This window comes from Zootoca vivipara, chromosome 14, assembly GCF_965207765.1.
Source record: "Zootoca vivipara chromosome 14, rZooViv2.hap1.1, whole genome shotgun sequence".
In the NCBI taxonomy this organism is placed as follows: domain Eukaryota; kingdom Metazoa; phylum Chordata; class Lepidosauria; order Squamata; family Lacertidae; genus Zootoca; species Zootoca vivipara.
In genome coordinates, this window is record NC_142597.1 from 30,512,684 (window position 1) to 30,528,092 (window position 15,409).

A 15,409-nucleotide genomic window follows, 5' to 3' on the forward strand; every position below is an offset into this window, starting at 1 on the left:
TGAACCAGATAGATGACTCTTAGGGTCCCTTCCAACTCTACGACTCTATGCTTCTAATAATAAACAGTCCCATCTGCCAAGATGCACTCGCTTTGCCCCTTTGCAGAGGCTCAGAGACACTCAATTTGTGTTTGCTTGGGTTGCTCAAGGGAAACTAGGTTCCAGCCTGGACGTCTCCAGGAGGAAAAAGCACAAGAAGTGTTCCTTTAAAAAGTTATTTATTAGTCAGGTTTTATTTAATTCTTTTTTTTTTCTCCCGGAAAGCGGTTTACTGTTCCTCTTTATAAAAAGTGTCCCATCCCAGTTACATCGAAGTGATTAAACATGAAGAGTCGTGGAGCAGGTCGGCCACTGTCCTGTGGGAAAGGGGGGGGACCCCCCAGGGCGGCCTCTTTGCTCGGACCTGGACGGAGTGGCCTCTGGCTCTCTTGCCTGAAAGGCCGGATGTGGCCTGGGCTGTGCTAATCCGCTGCGGCCCTGACAGGCGGCAGCTGCGGGATTAAGGTTAATCCTGTTGGCACTGACCCCCCAGCCCGGCCTGCTCCCCATCCCCTGTCAATGCACAGGCAGTGTGCCAGGGGAGGGGCTCCTATGGCAACCCAGTGACATTCTTCCCCCCCCAAAAAAACTGGAGCCTGGAGAGAGAGGGGGGGTGGAGACTGGGAAAGGGAGTTGGGCCAACTGGCCAGTGTGACTACTGACCCCCCACACGGGGCTCAGGAGCGGGCTAAAGTGCTCGGGCATCTCCCCCCTCCTCCGAAAGCGGCCCTCCTCGGCCGCAGCACCAAAGAGGCCCCCCCACCGCCCAGGAAGTGGACGGCTGGGTGTTCCCCGCAGGGTGGGTGTAGCACCAGTGAGAGGGAGGAGGGCTGTTTGGGGTCTGTGGGGCAAAAAGGCACAGGGCGGCGGGTGACGATGGCGGTGGTGGTGGAATCTGCTTTTCTCGGGGTGAGGGGTACATTCGAGACCAGGCAGTAGCACCAAAGTTCATGAGGTGAATCGTAGGCAGTCTGTCACGGCTACTTCCTCTTGCGGCCAACGCCACCTGCAAGGGGTGGGGAGAGGAGAAGAGGAAGACAATCAGCGGTGACACATGTCTTACCTACATCCCAGCTGCCTTTGAACTATTTGTACTTGTAAAAATAATAATACCTAATATTACCAGTATACTGCAACATCAGAAAAATATATACAGTCATACCTCGGTTTAAGTACACTTCGGTTTGAGAACTTTCAGTTTAAGTACTTCGTAGACCCGTCTGGAACGGATTAATCCACTTTCCATTACTTTCAATGGGAAAGTTCGCTTCAGGTTAAGTACGCTTCAGGCTAAGTACAGACTTCCGGAACCAATTGCGTACTTAAACCGAGGTACCACTGTATGTCAAAGCAGTTTACATCAATGAAACCATAAAAACCATTCAAAAAGTTTAAAACAAACATTGTGGGAGGAGGTGTTCTGAATTGCCTGACTAGGTTTGGCGGAATTGAAAAGCGTTCAGCACTTGCTGAAATTCCAGTGGCGGAGAGTTCCACAGGACTGGGTTGATGGCATTAAAGGACGTCTGTGGGGGTGGTGCCTCGGGGGCTTCCGTTTCACCCTGCCTCGTGGGTGGGCTGGCCCTGAGGCACCTGGAGCAGGACCAGAACTGGTGGATGGGTTCGTATGGACTAGCTCCTTTGCTACCAGGGGTGTCCTTATTTAACCATCTTCTGGGCTGCTATCAGGGCAAACTGTATTTCAGTTGCTGGTTCTAAAACTACTTTGTTTTTATTACCTTGTAATTTATAAAAAAAATAATTGAAAAATAATAATATTGCAAGCCACTCTGAATCCGACCTTCGGAGAAAGGCATTAAAATAAAATACAACAACAGGAGGAGGACACTGTGTGACACGGGGCATTTTTCGTGGGTGGCTCACAGGTAGGGATGGTGGAAGATTCCAATGGACTGGAAAACAGTACCCCAAATTGTGTCTGTTTGTGTGCTGACTATCAACTTGGGGCAGAATTCAGGCAAGTGAACCAGTTGGTACTAGCTGTCATCATTTAAGTCCGCAAACATAACGTGATTGGTGGCCATTCTCCTGGCCCGCCCAACCCTTTGCAAAAACAGCCAGACCAAGAGAATTTGCCCTTCGACCTCCTGTTCCAATTAGCGGCCCACTTTAGGCCTGTGAAACCCTTCCCATGCAGGTGAGGCCTGATGGGAAGAAGCTCTCCCCCCCCCATTGCTAGAGCCTGGCACTAAGAGGTAGACTGCCTTTGAACCTGGAGGCTCTTGGAACAAGACAGAAACAGTTCAAAAGTGGAATGCTTCTGGGTTGGGGTGCGACTTACCTCTGTAGCCGTACGGCTTGGGAGGTTTGCCTGTGGAGAAGCAGGGGAGAGAAACATGCGGTGAGGTCACTCAAGGCAGGCAAGTTCTCCTGGATTCACCCTTGACCCCCCCACCCACCCAGCCAGCTGAAAGCACTGCACTTACCACCATAGCCCAGCTGGCCAGGGACTCCACCTGCAAGCCCAAACCAGGCAGGAAAGCTGGTTAGCCACATAGAGCAGCCAGCAGCCCCCTCCCACCCCACATTCTGAACTACGTGTGTGTGTTTGGGTGAGGGGTGCATGGCAAAGGCCGCAGTGGGCCTCAGAGAAAGAGAAGAGGGCGAAATGATGCATTGCAGGAGGCTGGACTAGATGGCTGTACTGGTCCAGGATTCTATGAAAACACCCAAGCATCTTGTTATATTTCCTTGTATTCAGATCATTAGTATAGGACTCCTATCCCTGAGCATAAGAACATACAAATAGCCCTGTAGCTGGATCAGGCCAAAGGGGGCCCATCTGGTCCAGCATCTCCTTCTCACAGTGGCCAGCCAGATGCCTGATATGAGAAACCCCCAAGCAGGTGTCAAGGCAGGAGTAGGGAACAAGTCAGCCATAACTCACAAGGTAAAGTTAACTCTTTATTCAAAGGAACTAAACAGCTCAGGCCTAGTGAGCACAGCAACTGTTCCTGATAGAGCTTGCCCCAAGGAGGCAGTTGTGAGGACTGAAGGTCCCCACCTTCCCACAGCTGCCTAAGTTCTTTCCAAGCAACCTGAGGCTTTGCCGTCTTGCCCATATTTCCTCCGCCCTCTTCATACCTCTTCTGGTTCTGGGGAACCAGTGGGGAAGGGAGCTGGTCGCAGCAGGAGGGGGAGACTCCCTGGCTTCTTCAGCAGCCTGTCTCCACTCTGCCTCTTGGCCCTCCTCCTCCCCAGCCTCCGCTTCTGCCTCTGCCTCTGGACTGCTCTCTGCCACAGCCTCTTCCTGCTCACTAAACCCTGTTACCTCCTCAGCCCCTGACACCTCCTCCTCCTCCTCTGCTCCCTCTTCTCCCTCTGACCCACCACCAACCCCCTGGTTCTGAGACTTCTTCCCTTGGGGGTTCCCCCACTGGCACCTCGCACCACTCCTCTGCATCCAGCGAGTCCATGACAGCAGAATTTGAGCACAAGAGCCCTCTCCCCTCCTGTGGTCTCCAGCAATTGATATTCAGAAGCTCTGCTGCCCCCAACCATGGAGGCAGAACATGGCCATCATGGCTAGTAGCCATTGTTAGTTCCCCCCTCCATGAATGGACCAAGCATCTTTCAAAGCCATCCAAGCTGGCGGCCATCACTACCTCCTGTGGGAGCAAGGAACCTTACGCTTGGATCCTGCTTGAGGGTTTCCCGCAGGCGTCTGGTTGGCCACTGTAAAGACAGGATGCTGGACTAGATGGGCCACTGGCCTGATCCAACAGGCTCTTAGATTCTTAAGTTCTTATGAACTGGTACCAGTGACAGGGTGTAAGGCATACATTATGAGGGAGATGACCCCACTGAAGACCACCTGCTTGCCTCCAAATTGACTTCTCCCCTGGCCTGTTTTAGCTCCTTTGTGGGTGTCATCCATCATCAGCACTGCTTTCTTCCTGCACCCGGGTTTTTCAGGATCTGAACTCACCCCCACCCCACCCCCTATCAACATACCTGGGTAAATAGGAGACAAACCATAACCATATCCAGCTCCGCCCGCTACAATGGAGAAAAGATGGGGGTGGGGGAGAAAGAGAGAGTGTCAGAAAAGCTTCAATATGGCAGGAATTCCACAAGCCTGGTTCATAGAATTATAGAGTTGGAAGGGACCCTCAAGGGTCTAGTCCAACCCCTTAATAATAATAATAATAATAATAATAATAATAATAATTTATTATTTATACCCCGCCCATCTGGCCGGGTTCCCCCAGCCACTCTGGGCGGCTTCCAACAAAACACTAAAATACAGAAATCCATCAAACATTAAAAGCTTCCCTAAACAGGGCTGCCTTGAGATGCCTTCTAAAGGTCTGGTAATTGTTGTTCTCTTTGACCTCTAGTGGGAGGGCATTCCACAGGGTGGGTGCCACTACCGAGAAGGCCCTCTGCCTGGTTCCCTGTAACTTGGCTTCTCGTAGTGAGGGAACCGCCAGAAGGCCCTCGGAACTGGACCTCAGTGTCTGGGCAGAACGATGGGGGTGGAGACGCTCCTTACAGGTTTCCACACTTCTTCTTCTTCCACCCATCTAGGCTACCAGAAAGATAGGATGCTCTGAGCCTGGGGGCTCAGATCCTTGGGTGAGCATCTTCTCTCGGTCCCATCAACATCAGAGGCACCGAGAGACGGAGCCTTTTCTGTGGCTGCTCCCAGATTGTGGGATCCCCACCCAGGAGAGGTCCGCCTGGCTCCCTCCTTGTTATCCTTCCGCCAGCAGGATAAGGTCTTCCTGCTTTGACAGACCTTTGGGAACTGAGAGGCAGGCGATGCTGACCAACTGGGTAGCTGCCAGGGCAAACTGGATTTTAATTGCCCGTCTAAATGAGTTCTGAGATCTGTTTTTAATTATTGTTTGTAAGCCACCTTGAGCTCCTTGGAGAAAAGTGTGGCATATAAATGCATTAAATAATCATAGAAATACATATAAATATATAAGAAGGTTGGTGACCCCTGATAAAGGTGCTTAAAATAAAAAGAAGTTAACCTCTATTTAACATCATTTAGATTTAGCATTTTTTGAATGACAATATGAATTAGGATATTTTCCCCTTTTAATCTAGTCACGGTACGTTACAGTTTTTGTGAGTTTCTCGCCTCACTAGGCTGCTCCTGTTCTTTTATTTATTTATTTCCCTTGCTTTCTTTTTTCTTGACAAGCAAGCATGTTGGATGTCTAATGATCTTGGCTACAAAGCATAATAATGTAATTTTAGGTGTGTGTTTTTTAAAGACTTAGCATTTTTATTGTACCCAAATTTGTCCCGCAGTGAGAGCATTATTGAACTTTGTTCTATAATCTCTCTCTCTCTCTCTCTCTCTCTCTCTCTCTCTCTCTCTCTCTCTCTCTCTCTCTCTCTCTCTCTCTCTCTCTCTTACACACACACACACACACACACAATCTATCTATCTATCTATCTATCTATCATCTATCTATCTATAAAATAAAGGGAACTTAGTTCATCAACTCACCAACTTGTGGAATGCCGGCACCATAACCTGTGATGGAAATAAGAAGACATTTGATCAGAATAGATGTTGTTGAGGGAGGTCAAATTGGGGTGTGTATTGCACAACTGTGGCAACGCCCTGTTCGATATCGCAATACACCGAAAGTCTGAAATCTACATGTCCAGATTCAATGTTGCATCCTTAGGGGAGCTGAAGGCTTTGGGGGGGGGGTTCCTTCTATGAAATCCCAAGACTTCTGTCAAATATCCAATCCCAAATGAATTTTTTTCCCGTGGGGCTGGGAACCTTCATTAGGGTAAATTTGTCCTTTATGCCCATACCTGGTTTGGGAGGTTTGCCACCGGCTCCTGGGTACGCCAGCCCTGTGCAAGAGAGCGTGAGGGGGAATTAGAAGGTCGTCCTGGAAGTCAGGCTTGCGGCCTGCTGACCTCAAGGAAGTGGTGGGGCTGGGCATGGGCACTACAGGCTAGGGGAGCTGGAGGCAGGACCCCCTGAAATAGGACCATAGGAAGCAGATTGGGGCTGTAACATTTGTGGTATATCCTGTACTATTTTGGGGGGGGGGGGTAAGAAAAATGTGGTGCTGGTACTTCTATATCGAGAAAGGTGTCGTAGGTACCAGTACAAAATGCCAACGGGCTGCCCCAAAAGAGGTAATCGTGGAGTAGCTTTTGATATTCATCTTATCCTCCATGACGAGAGCTTCGTCCTCCTGCTTTGTCATAATTCTGACTCGTACTCCGAGTCAGAGGATGAGGAGTAGCTACAACGAAGAGTTGCTAAAATAGGGAGCAGCTACAACAGGGTGTAATTACAACAGTTAGCAGATCCCACTGCTTGCTTCCTTGCAGGCTCTGGCTGGTAGCAATGACAAAGCAGAGGGTCAACTCACTGAGGTCACCGTTGGGTAAGGCCATCGAGACAACTTGCAAAGTCCCCTCACACACACACACCCCAAATTCAGAGCACAACACTGGGGGTTTCCTTCCCAGTGCTCTGGCTGAACGATCTCTACGCACCTCCAGCTCCAATGCCACCTGCGCCGGGGACCCCATATCCTCCTCGTCCACCAAAGCCTGCCGGGAAAAGTGGCTCAGTCATAAACCCACCCTCACGGTTTGTTAGAAATAAGCTATAATCTGTGGAGGACCCATAGAGTAAAGGAACATGGAGGATACTGAAGTTATTCAGCCTATGACTGCCTGGAATGCTCCCAAGCCCCACAGCCCAGCCCCCAAGTGATTTCGGATGTGTAGCCAGGACAAGGGATGAGCCATGGAGCTGTCCATCTTGTCCTGCCTAGCGTGGAGGCCCCTCTTCTCCCCTCCCTCCCCTGGGTCTGCCGCATCGTACCTGGTACACCAACGCCACCCAGCCCAGCTCCCGGCACACCTGTTGGGGTGAGAAAAAACGAGTCTCGGCTTATCAAAGGCATTTCTCCCCACTGCCGACCAGACACTTTCCGTGTCCTCCCAGTTCTTCAACTCATAAGAAGAGTCTGCCGGATCAGGTCCATCCAGCCCAGCATCCCGTTCTCACAGTGGCCAACCAGATGCCTCTTATGGGAAACCAGCAAGCAGGATCACATGAGCCCTCTCCCCTGCTCCCTGCAAAGATTTCCAGCAACTGGTATCTGGAAGCTTTCCTGCCTCTAACTGTGGAGGCAGAGCATGGCCATCGTGACTTGTACCCATCCATAGCCCTCTCCTCCTCCATGAATTGACCCAATCCTCTTCTAAAGCCCTCTAGTTTGATGGCCATCACTGCCTCTTGTTGTGGTGGAGAGTCCCACAGTTTAATTCTGTGCTGTGTGAAGATAAGACTTCCTTTTATCAACAGGTAGCTAGATCTCCTGTGAATGTTTCGTTTTTGTTTTTTTGGGTGAGGTGTGGGCAGGTGAGTGGATAGGCAGAACTTCCAGTACTATCATTACAATTATTGTTACTTATATCGTGCCCTTTTCCCTGACAGGGACTCATACGTACCATATTTAGGTGGCTTGGCCCCTGGTTGCACTCCAGTTTGGGGGATTCCTGTGAGATTAGGAGAAGCAATCTGTGATCAGAGCCCCAATGCCCAGGGATCTCTTCTGGTGCACAGCAAAACTGGACTGGGAATCTTCTCCAGTGCCAATTCCCCGAGATCTGAGGATGAGGAGTAGCTGAGGGGTCCCTTACCTCCTCCAGGAACACCTGGCACAACGCCACCCCCTGGCAAGACGCCTGTTCCGCCCCCTGGCAAGACGCCTGTTCCACCACCAGGAAAGACACCTGCACCACGACCTACAAAGAGATTGGAATTAGGGGCAAAATTGGACCAAATGTCCTTCGGGGTCCCCTTCCAACTTTATAATCCTATGATTATCTGCTCCATTATGATTGGGCCAGTTCAAGAAACCTAGGAACTGTGCTTTGTTAAGGGTGCGAGGAACTGGAGTTCTGTGAGGGGCAAACTACAGTTCTCAGGATTCTCCAGGTGGGAATGTGTTCTGAAGGTGTTTTAAATGAACAGTGAGCACACAACTCATGCCCCAGAAAGTTAACAATCTGAATCGTGGCAATGTGGGATGCTTCAGAGATGATCTCATGTTTTTGTATCTGGGAAAGAGCTCGCTGGCTGGCACTATGGGGCAGTGGGACAGAGGGGCAGGGAAGAACTGGATTAGGCAGGGGACACAGGTGGCGCTGTGGGTTAAACCACTGAGCCTAGGGCTTGCCGATCAGAAGGTCGGCGGTTCGAATCCCCGCGACGGGGTGAGCTCCCGTTGCTCGGTCCCAGCTCCTGCCAACCTAGCAGTTTGAAAGCACGTCAAAGTGCAAGTAGATAAATAGGTACCGCTACAGCGGGAAGGTAAACAGCGTTTCCGTGTGCTGATCTGGTTCGCCAGAAGCGGCTTTGTCATGCTGGCCACATGACCTGGAAGCTGAACGCTGGCTCCCTTGGCCAATAACGCGAGATGAGCGCTGCAACCCCAAAGTCGGTCACGACTGGACCTAATGGTCAGGGGTCCCTTTACCTTTATGAGATCAGGATGGACGCAATGGAGACTCACCGTATTTAGCTGCCTTTGCTGCTGCTTTAGCTGCCGCTGCTCCTCCAGGCACTAGTGGAAGAACAGGAGTCAGGATTATGGCCAAACCCATTGGGACACCATGACATAAGAACTAAGACGACCCTTGCTGGGTCAGGCCAGAGGCCCACCTAGCCCAGCTTCCTGTTCCCACAGTGGCCAGTCAGATGCCCCCACGGGAAGCCCTCGAGAGGGATCTGAGCACAAGAGCCCTCCCCCCTCCTGTGGTTTCCAGCAATTTGTGAGGGGGCTGACCAAAAGATCAGGTCATTCACAGGTCAGAGGGGTAGACATGAGCTAACGTGCAGTTAGTTTCATTATTAGGGAAAGGAAAAAAATACAAGGAGGCTCATAAAGGCACCCACACCCCATGAAGAAGTTGCTTGAAGTGGCATGCAGCCCCTCCATCACTATCTAGCTCTCCGAGTCAGGGTTCCTCCCTTGTAATATTCTGCTACAGCAAGCCCCAGGAGCCTCTCTCTGTGCCTGCCTAGCCTGTTGCTCAGCAATATGTAACATCCTTCACATTATAGGGGCCAGAGAGCCATCAGCAGAGAGGTTGTCACGATGGAGCTGTGGGAGAGATTCAGGGTCTGGCTCGCCTCTGCCGTAGCCTTCAGCCAAACTGGAAACCTCACCCCCCTGCCCTGTGCTGGGCCACCAGCCTGCTTCTGCCTTTTCACGATACCTCAAGCTTCCTGCTTCTAGTACCTCCCAGTTTGTTCCTTCCTCTGAGATGGGGCCAGTATCCTGCCACCAGGATCCAGGACCTAAGGCATCTTCTTCTGTGCCTTCCTTGGGGGCTCTGGGGCAAGTGGCTTCCAACACCCTTCCTCATCCACCCAGTCCCTGACACAACCTGAGATGTGCAGTCAGCTAGTATGCATTGCTTTAAAAAGTTAAAAGCAGCAATTGTGTGCAGCTATCTAAACCGGGGTTGCTGCTGCTGAGGAAAGAAATTTGTTTTCATTTTTAAAATCCTCATCATTATTTTGGTTTCCCACGAGCATGTCTCTGGGTTGGCTCACGTTCATTTTGTGTTGTGAACTGCTCAGGAAGCTTCTGCCCTGCATGGAGCCACCTGGAAATCTCCTTGCCCCAAATAAAATAAGATAAAATTCTAAGTTGCTGGTACTTAAGGGCTGCTTACCACCGCCAATGCCAACACCGCCAACACCGCCGCCGACGCCGCCGACGCCACCAACGCCACCAACACCACCAACGCCACCGATGCCTCTTCCTGCTCCTGTTGGGGCAAGGCACACTTTGGGGAAATGGTCCTGAGCTCCACCACACCCAGAGAACAGCACCTGGGTGGGGCCAAAGCCCTCAGATCATTTAGATCAAAACTAGGAGACGGTATTGCAGGCTCCCCGCTCGGCCCGCTCACTTCCTAACGCCAGTTGCATTCCCACCGATGTTTTCTGTGTCTTCTTGGAATGAGGCTACATCATCCAAAAGGGGAAGGGCCTGCCTCAGTGGTGTCCATCAGGATAGGTAGGGCAGAAGGCAGGGAGCCTACCAGTAGGTGGCGCTAGAGCCAATGGCGGGTGGAGCCAATGCCTGGTTTTCTCCTCCTCCTCCTCCTCCTCCCTACAAGGGGCAACATGGATGAGGAGAAGGAGGAGGAGGAGGAAGCTGATAGGCAGAGCCACCCGATGGAGTGGTTGTAATTGAAGAAGGCAGGCAGGGTGGGGGCTGGCTGAGGGCAGTGGGGCAGCGCCCTCTTCACATAGCTGCCAAGTTTTCGCTTTTCTCGCGAGGAAGCCTATTCAGCATAAGGGAAAATCCCTGTAAAAAAGGGATAACTTGGCAGCTATGCCTCTTCATCCTAATAGACCAGCCTCCACTGGCGTGTCTGTCTGTGTCTCCAGAGTGTCAGTGTTTTTTACGACAGGAATCCAAGAGCGTCATGGAAATTTACGTTTGTGCACAAGCTGCTATTTTGCAAGGCTAAAGAAAAACTGATCCGCATCTCCTTTGTCATCCTTATCTCCTGCACTGGTTGGAAGTCTTGATATTTATTTATTTGCTACATTAAAATCTCACCTTTCCTGCAAGGAGTTCAAAGTGGCTTTCACGGTTCTTTCCCTTCTCATTTAATCCCCACGAACAACCCAGTGAGGCAGATCAGGCTGAGAGATTGTGGCTGGCCCCAAGGTCACCCAGTGAGCTTCCATTACCAACTGGGGGTTTGAACCCTCGTCTCCCAGGTGTAGCCACTACACACCACAGTGGCCCTCCTTACCATATTTGGCTGCCTTGGCGGCTGCTTTTGCTGCTGCTTGAGCGGCCAGGGGGCTTCCTGGCACTGAGAATTGAGAGAGAGAGAAAGAGAGAGGTGTCAGTAGGACCACCCGCACCAGGTCTGATAGCAGTGGTTGACCACCTTGGCCAAAGCTCTCCCCCAGCCCAGCCCAGCCCATCTACCATTCTCCTCCCATCCTTCCATTACCCTGGTTGCTTTTGAGCAGTGGGTGGTGCGCACTCATAGTAGAGACCCTTTTCATCCAGCTGTGAAAGCCTGCCAGGAACCTTCCCCCCCCAACTGCCTCACATCTCCCATTGTCTTTAGGAAATGCAGAGAGCAGGTATCTGCCGCATCTCGAAGGGGATGCCGTTCCACAGAGCAGCAGCAGCAGCCTCCAAGTTATTGCAAAGGCCAAGGTTTCGGGACGAGCCGCTCTGTTGCCTTGAGAAGGCGTTGACTTCCCACAAAGGGTGGGGGGGGAACCTACCTAACCCACCACCGGGTCCGACTCCACCAGGTGCGACTCCACCAGGTGCCACACCACCAATGGCCCCATAACCAGGCACCACACCAGCCCCTGCAGGAGATGACAAACAAGAGGTCAGGCGAGCCATTTGCCACAAACCTTCAAATACCTGAAGTAGTGCTGCCTCCTGGGAGATGGAGCCAGCTTGTTTTCTGCTGCTCTAGAGGGGAGGTCCTGAACCAATGGATTCGAATGATAAGAAAGGTGATTCTGACTCAGCATTAGGGAAAACTTCCTGAGGGTTAGAGCTGTTTGACAGTGGAACAGACTCCCTTGGAAGGGGATGAACTCTGACGCACTGGAGAGGTTTTTAAGCAGAGGTTGGATGGCGGCCTATCAGGGATTCCTGAGCTGTGATTGCTGCCTTGTAGGGGGTTGGACTAGATGGCCCCTGTGGTTCACTTGGAATTCTACAATTCTGTGTATCCACCAAGACCTGCTGCTCCCGGCTTTGTCTAGCCTGGCATGGTTAGCAGGGTCTTCCTACCCTCCTCTCCTCGAAAGCTTTTTGCCTGGCTGGAGTGGGTCCTTGGCAATGTATCTTTGCTTGCCCCCCACAAGGAGGACAGAGAGGGCTGTGTGAGAATGTGTAGAAACTAGCCTGATGTGCAAAGCAAAAATCTACATGTGTTGCTCTGCCCATTTCTATTTATTCACTTATTTCGTAAGATTTATACACCGTTTGATTGCAAAAAAAAAAAAACTAAACAAAAACAAAAATGGCGTACAAAAAAGGAAAAACAGTAAAATTATCTCTAAGGAAATTACGGGTTTCAAAAAGTTAAAATAATAATAGACAAAAAAACACACACACAACAGACTAAAACAGATTGAAACCTTTGCCTCTGACCCTGCCTGTCTCTGGCATACGTCGTTCCCCCCTCCCCCAAAGTTTCCTGAAACAGAAGGGCTGAAAAAACTTCCTTGCTCCTGCTCTAGACTTTATGGGTTTTCCATAATATATTAAGTGGCATCAGGTGTTCTGTCCGGAGTGCTGCTTTATAATCGCCTGATTTTCTTAAACGGTCAAGCCCATGTTCTGTTTCCCTAAAGAGATCTTTCCATTCCTTCCTGTCTTTGGTCGACAGCCTCAATGCTGTTGGGAGAGGAGAAGGATGCTCAGCTTACCGTAGGCGGCTGCCTTTGCCGCTGCCTTTGCCGCCGCTGCTGCTGACACTCCAGCTCCTGTTGGCAGAGACAAAAATGAGTCAAGGGGCTAGCCAGCCACGGCACCCATGCACTCCTGGAGCTACCTTGTTTGTTTCATTTATGCACTGCTTGGTTTTAAAAACAAAACCCTAAAGTGATTTACAAAGCGAGTCAAACAACAGAATTATCGGTAAAAGCAACTCTTTAAGTTGCTGGATATTTCTGATGATACCAATGTAGATATATTGCCAAAAGAATTGGTCTTATATATGACCTTGGCAGCTTGAATAGGAATAGCAATGCGGGGACGAGGACGACGACCCAAAATCTTATACTGGACGCAAATTACGCATATTGTAGATTTCCACAGGGGCTAGCATGCCCAGGTGCTTTTAATATGATTTGCCATTTCTTTATTATATATACAGTGAAACCATCATTTTTAAGGCAGCCCTCATCAGAAATCTGGAACTATGCTATCAGATAATACTGATATTCTTTACTTGTGACTAGCTCCCCCCCCCCAAAAAAAACCCGTGTGCAACTGTACTCATTCTGTGTATCTGTCTTGTAGTTTCTACTTTCAATTTTCATCTCTCGATATAATTGTTCTGTTTTATATACATTACAAAAATGAATTTTTTTAAAAAAAATTTTTTTACCAACACCCTACAACTCTTTTGAAAATTCAGAGGATAACATCTGCAATAAACTAAAAAAACAGATTAAAAGACCCAGCAGATTTCTACATGTCTGCATAGGCGTGCTTGGACAAAAGATGTTTTTAGCAGGCACTGAAAAGAGTGCAGTCAAGGCGCTTGCCTTGTGTCAAAAGGCAGGGAGTTCCCAAGTGTTGGTGCTGCCATGCTAAAAATGAATTTTCTTGCAAACGCGTAACGGGTATGATGTGGCCCTGCAACAATGCCGGTTCTGCAAATCAAAGTGATCTTGCAGGTAAACTGGTCCCATGTTGTAACCTTCTCATGTAAACGCACCTGGAACACCAACTCCAGCACCAGGAACTCCTCCAACACCAGCCCCAGGAACCCCACCAATGCCAGCGCCAGGAATTCCACCAACACCAGCGCCAGGAACTCCACCAACGCCAGCGCCAGGAATAAGACCTGAAGCAGAAGAAATGCATCTGAGAGCCAGGCCAGTTCCAACCCGCTCATCAGATCCCCACCATTAAAAGCACCCAAAGATCCACAATATAGACCCCGGAGGTGGCTACTGCCTCTTTGAGGGACCGTGCAGCTCCCTTACAGGAGGTCGTCGTTTGGCCCCTTCAGAAGAAACCCGGCCTGGATCTAGCCAATTTGGGTGAGTCCTGCCAGGGACTGAATTTGCCATTCTGGGGCAAGAGTGAGTGGCGATGTCTCGACTCCTTAACTCTTGCAGGGGGCTGGACTAAGATGACCCTGAGAGCCCCTTCCAAATCTACAATTCTATTATTCCAGGAGGTTTTGGATGACACCAATTATTTGGATCTGTTTCGGGCTGGCTGCAGTGGAAGATCGTTGCTGGAAGAAAGGCTCCCCTCCCCATTGCTGGGTAAGCGAAAACAACAACGAGTAAGTGGTATTTCACTGGTGACCCAAGCGGATCTCCCACCTATTCTTCGCCTCTGAGAACTCGAAATGGGCACAAGGATGTTAAGGGGGTTGCATGGTGTGCCCAGTGCTATGGACTCTACTTGAGTCAGGATCTCTCCATGCCCACCATCTCAAACCCCTTTGAAAACTGTGACTCAGCAACTCAGGATCTTACCATATTTTGCTGCTTTTGCTGCTGCGGCGGGACTCACTCCTGCCAAAGAGAAAACAGGAAGATAGGTCTCAGAAATAGGAGGCAAAGCAGGTACGCTTATAATTCTTTAGAATCGCTTTTGACATGGTGTTTTAATGCTATAGCCTGCCCTGGGACCTTAGGGTGAAGAGCAGGAAATGAATTACAAATAATAATTCATACGCACAGTTATTCTGGTCTGTGCATTTTTGTACATGTAACTCGGCTGAAGAAATGGACCGCAAATGCCAGAGGAATGCCAATTTTAAAGGATGGGGGGGGGGTCTGTGTTTCATAAGTCATGAAAAAACAGATTACAAATGTGCAAACAGAATCAAATCCCTTCAATTTGGCTTCACCTTCCTCATCTGTCCCCCCACCAATCTTCTGTGACACTTACCTCCTACCCCAGTTCCTCCTGGGCCGACTCCAACCACACCAGGTGTGGCACCAGGAACTACGCCACCTGGCCCGACCCCCGGGACACCAACGCCACCGATGCCCGTTCCTGGCACTCGGCCACCTGGGGTAAGAGAGAGGAGAGGAGAGTAAAAAAAAATGCCAGAAACACAGCTGGCCTCTGGAATGGTGTTGGGGAGTTGCACCCTGGATAAAATAAATCCATTTTGTTGAATTAATTAAACTAAATAACTTTCAATTGGATTTTGAATAAAGGCATGTTTAATTGTGATTCTTTCGTTGTTTTATTATATTTCTTAGGGGCTCATGCAAACCACTGTTCTGAATCATGTGGTTTTTTTTACAGAATACTGTAGAGGGCACTGGAGGTGAGTTTATGGAACCAAAGAGGCAAGCCCTGAAAAAGTTTGGGAACTACTGCATACCCTCCAAGTGTCCCAATTTTCCAGGGACAGTCCCGGAATGAGAGAAGCCATCCCACTTTCTGATTTGATCATGGAATATCCCTGTTTTCCATTTTCCTCTCCTCCAGCTACAATTCTATTCCATTCCATTGATCTGTTGAAGCTGTTGTACACGAACCCTTCCCTTACGCATTTTTTTTTACTTTCCTGTGAGGTAGGCTAAGCTTAAAGGTTGCAATTGTCTCAAGGTGACCGATGTCGATGTGTATGTGAA

General features: G+C 49.9%; 1 protein-coding gene across 4 annotated transcripts in view; it reads right to left on the reverse strand.

Moving 5' to 3' along the window:
- Nucleotides 1-201: 201 nt before the first annotated feature.
- Nucleotides 202-15,409, reverse strand: part of ELN (elastin) — a 60,205-nt gene continuing 44,997 nt past the window's right edge. For all 4 annotated transcript variants that reach the window (XM_060268539.2, XM_088658260.1, XM_035139194.3 and 1 more), the window contains 18 exons: nucleotides 14,712-14,834; nucleotides 14,294-14,332; nucleotides 13,519-13,647; nucleotides 12,503-12,559; nucleotides 11,336-11,425; nucleotides 10,846-10,908; nucleotides 9,748-9,843; nucleotides 8,580-8,630; nucleotides 7,705-7,809; nucleotides 7,513-7,560; nucleotides 6,881-6,919; nucleotides 6,547-6,603; nucleotides 5,848-5,889; nucleotides 5,528-5,554; nucleotides 4,015-4,059; nucleotides 2,487-2,516; nucleotides 2,342-2,371; nucleotides 202-1,045 (listed from right to left, as the gene is read on the reverse strand). In XM_060268539.2, coding sequence (XP_060124522.2) covers nucleotides 1,020-1,045; nucleotides 2,342-2,371; nucleotides 2,487-2,516; nucleotides 4,015-4,059; nucleotides 5,528-5,554; nucleotides 5,848-5,889; nucleotides 6,547-6,603; nucleotides 6,881-6,919; nucleotides 7,513-7,560; nucleotides 7,705-7,809; nucleotides 8,580-8,630; nucleotides 9,748-9,843; nucleotides 10,846-10,908; nucleotides 11,336-11,425; nucleotides 12,503-12,559; nucleotides 13,519-13,647; nucleotides 14,294-14,332; nucleotides 14,712-14,834 — 1,097 coding nt within the window. In that variant the 3' untranslated portion in view covers nucleotides 202-1,019. The remainder of the gene's footprint in view (nucleotides 1,046-2,341; nucleotides 2,372-2,486; nucleotides 2,517-4,014; nucleotides 4,060-5,527; nucleotides 5,555-5,847; nucleotides 5,890-6,546; nucleotides 6,604-6,880; nucleotides 6,920-7,512; nucleotides 7,561-7,704; nucleotides 7,810-8,579; nucleotides 8,631-9,747; nucleotides 9,844-10,845; nucleotides 10,909-11,335; nucleotides 11,426-12,502; nucleotides 12,560-13,518; nucleotides 13,648-14,293; nucleotides 14,333-14,711; nucleotides 14,835-15,409) is intronic.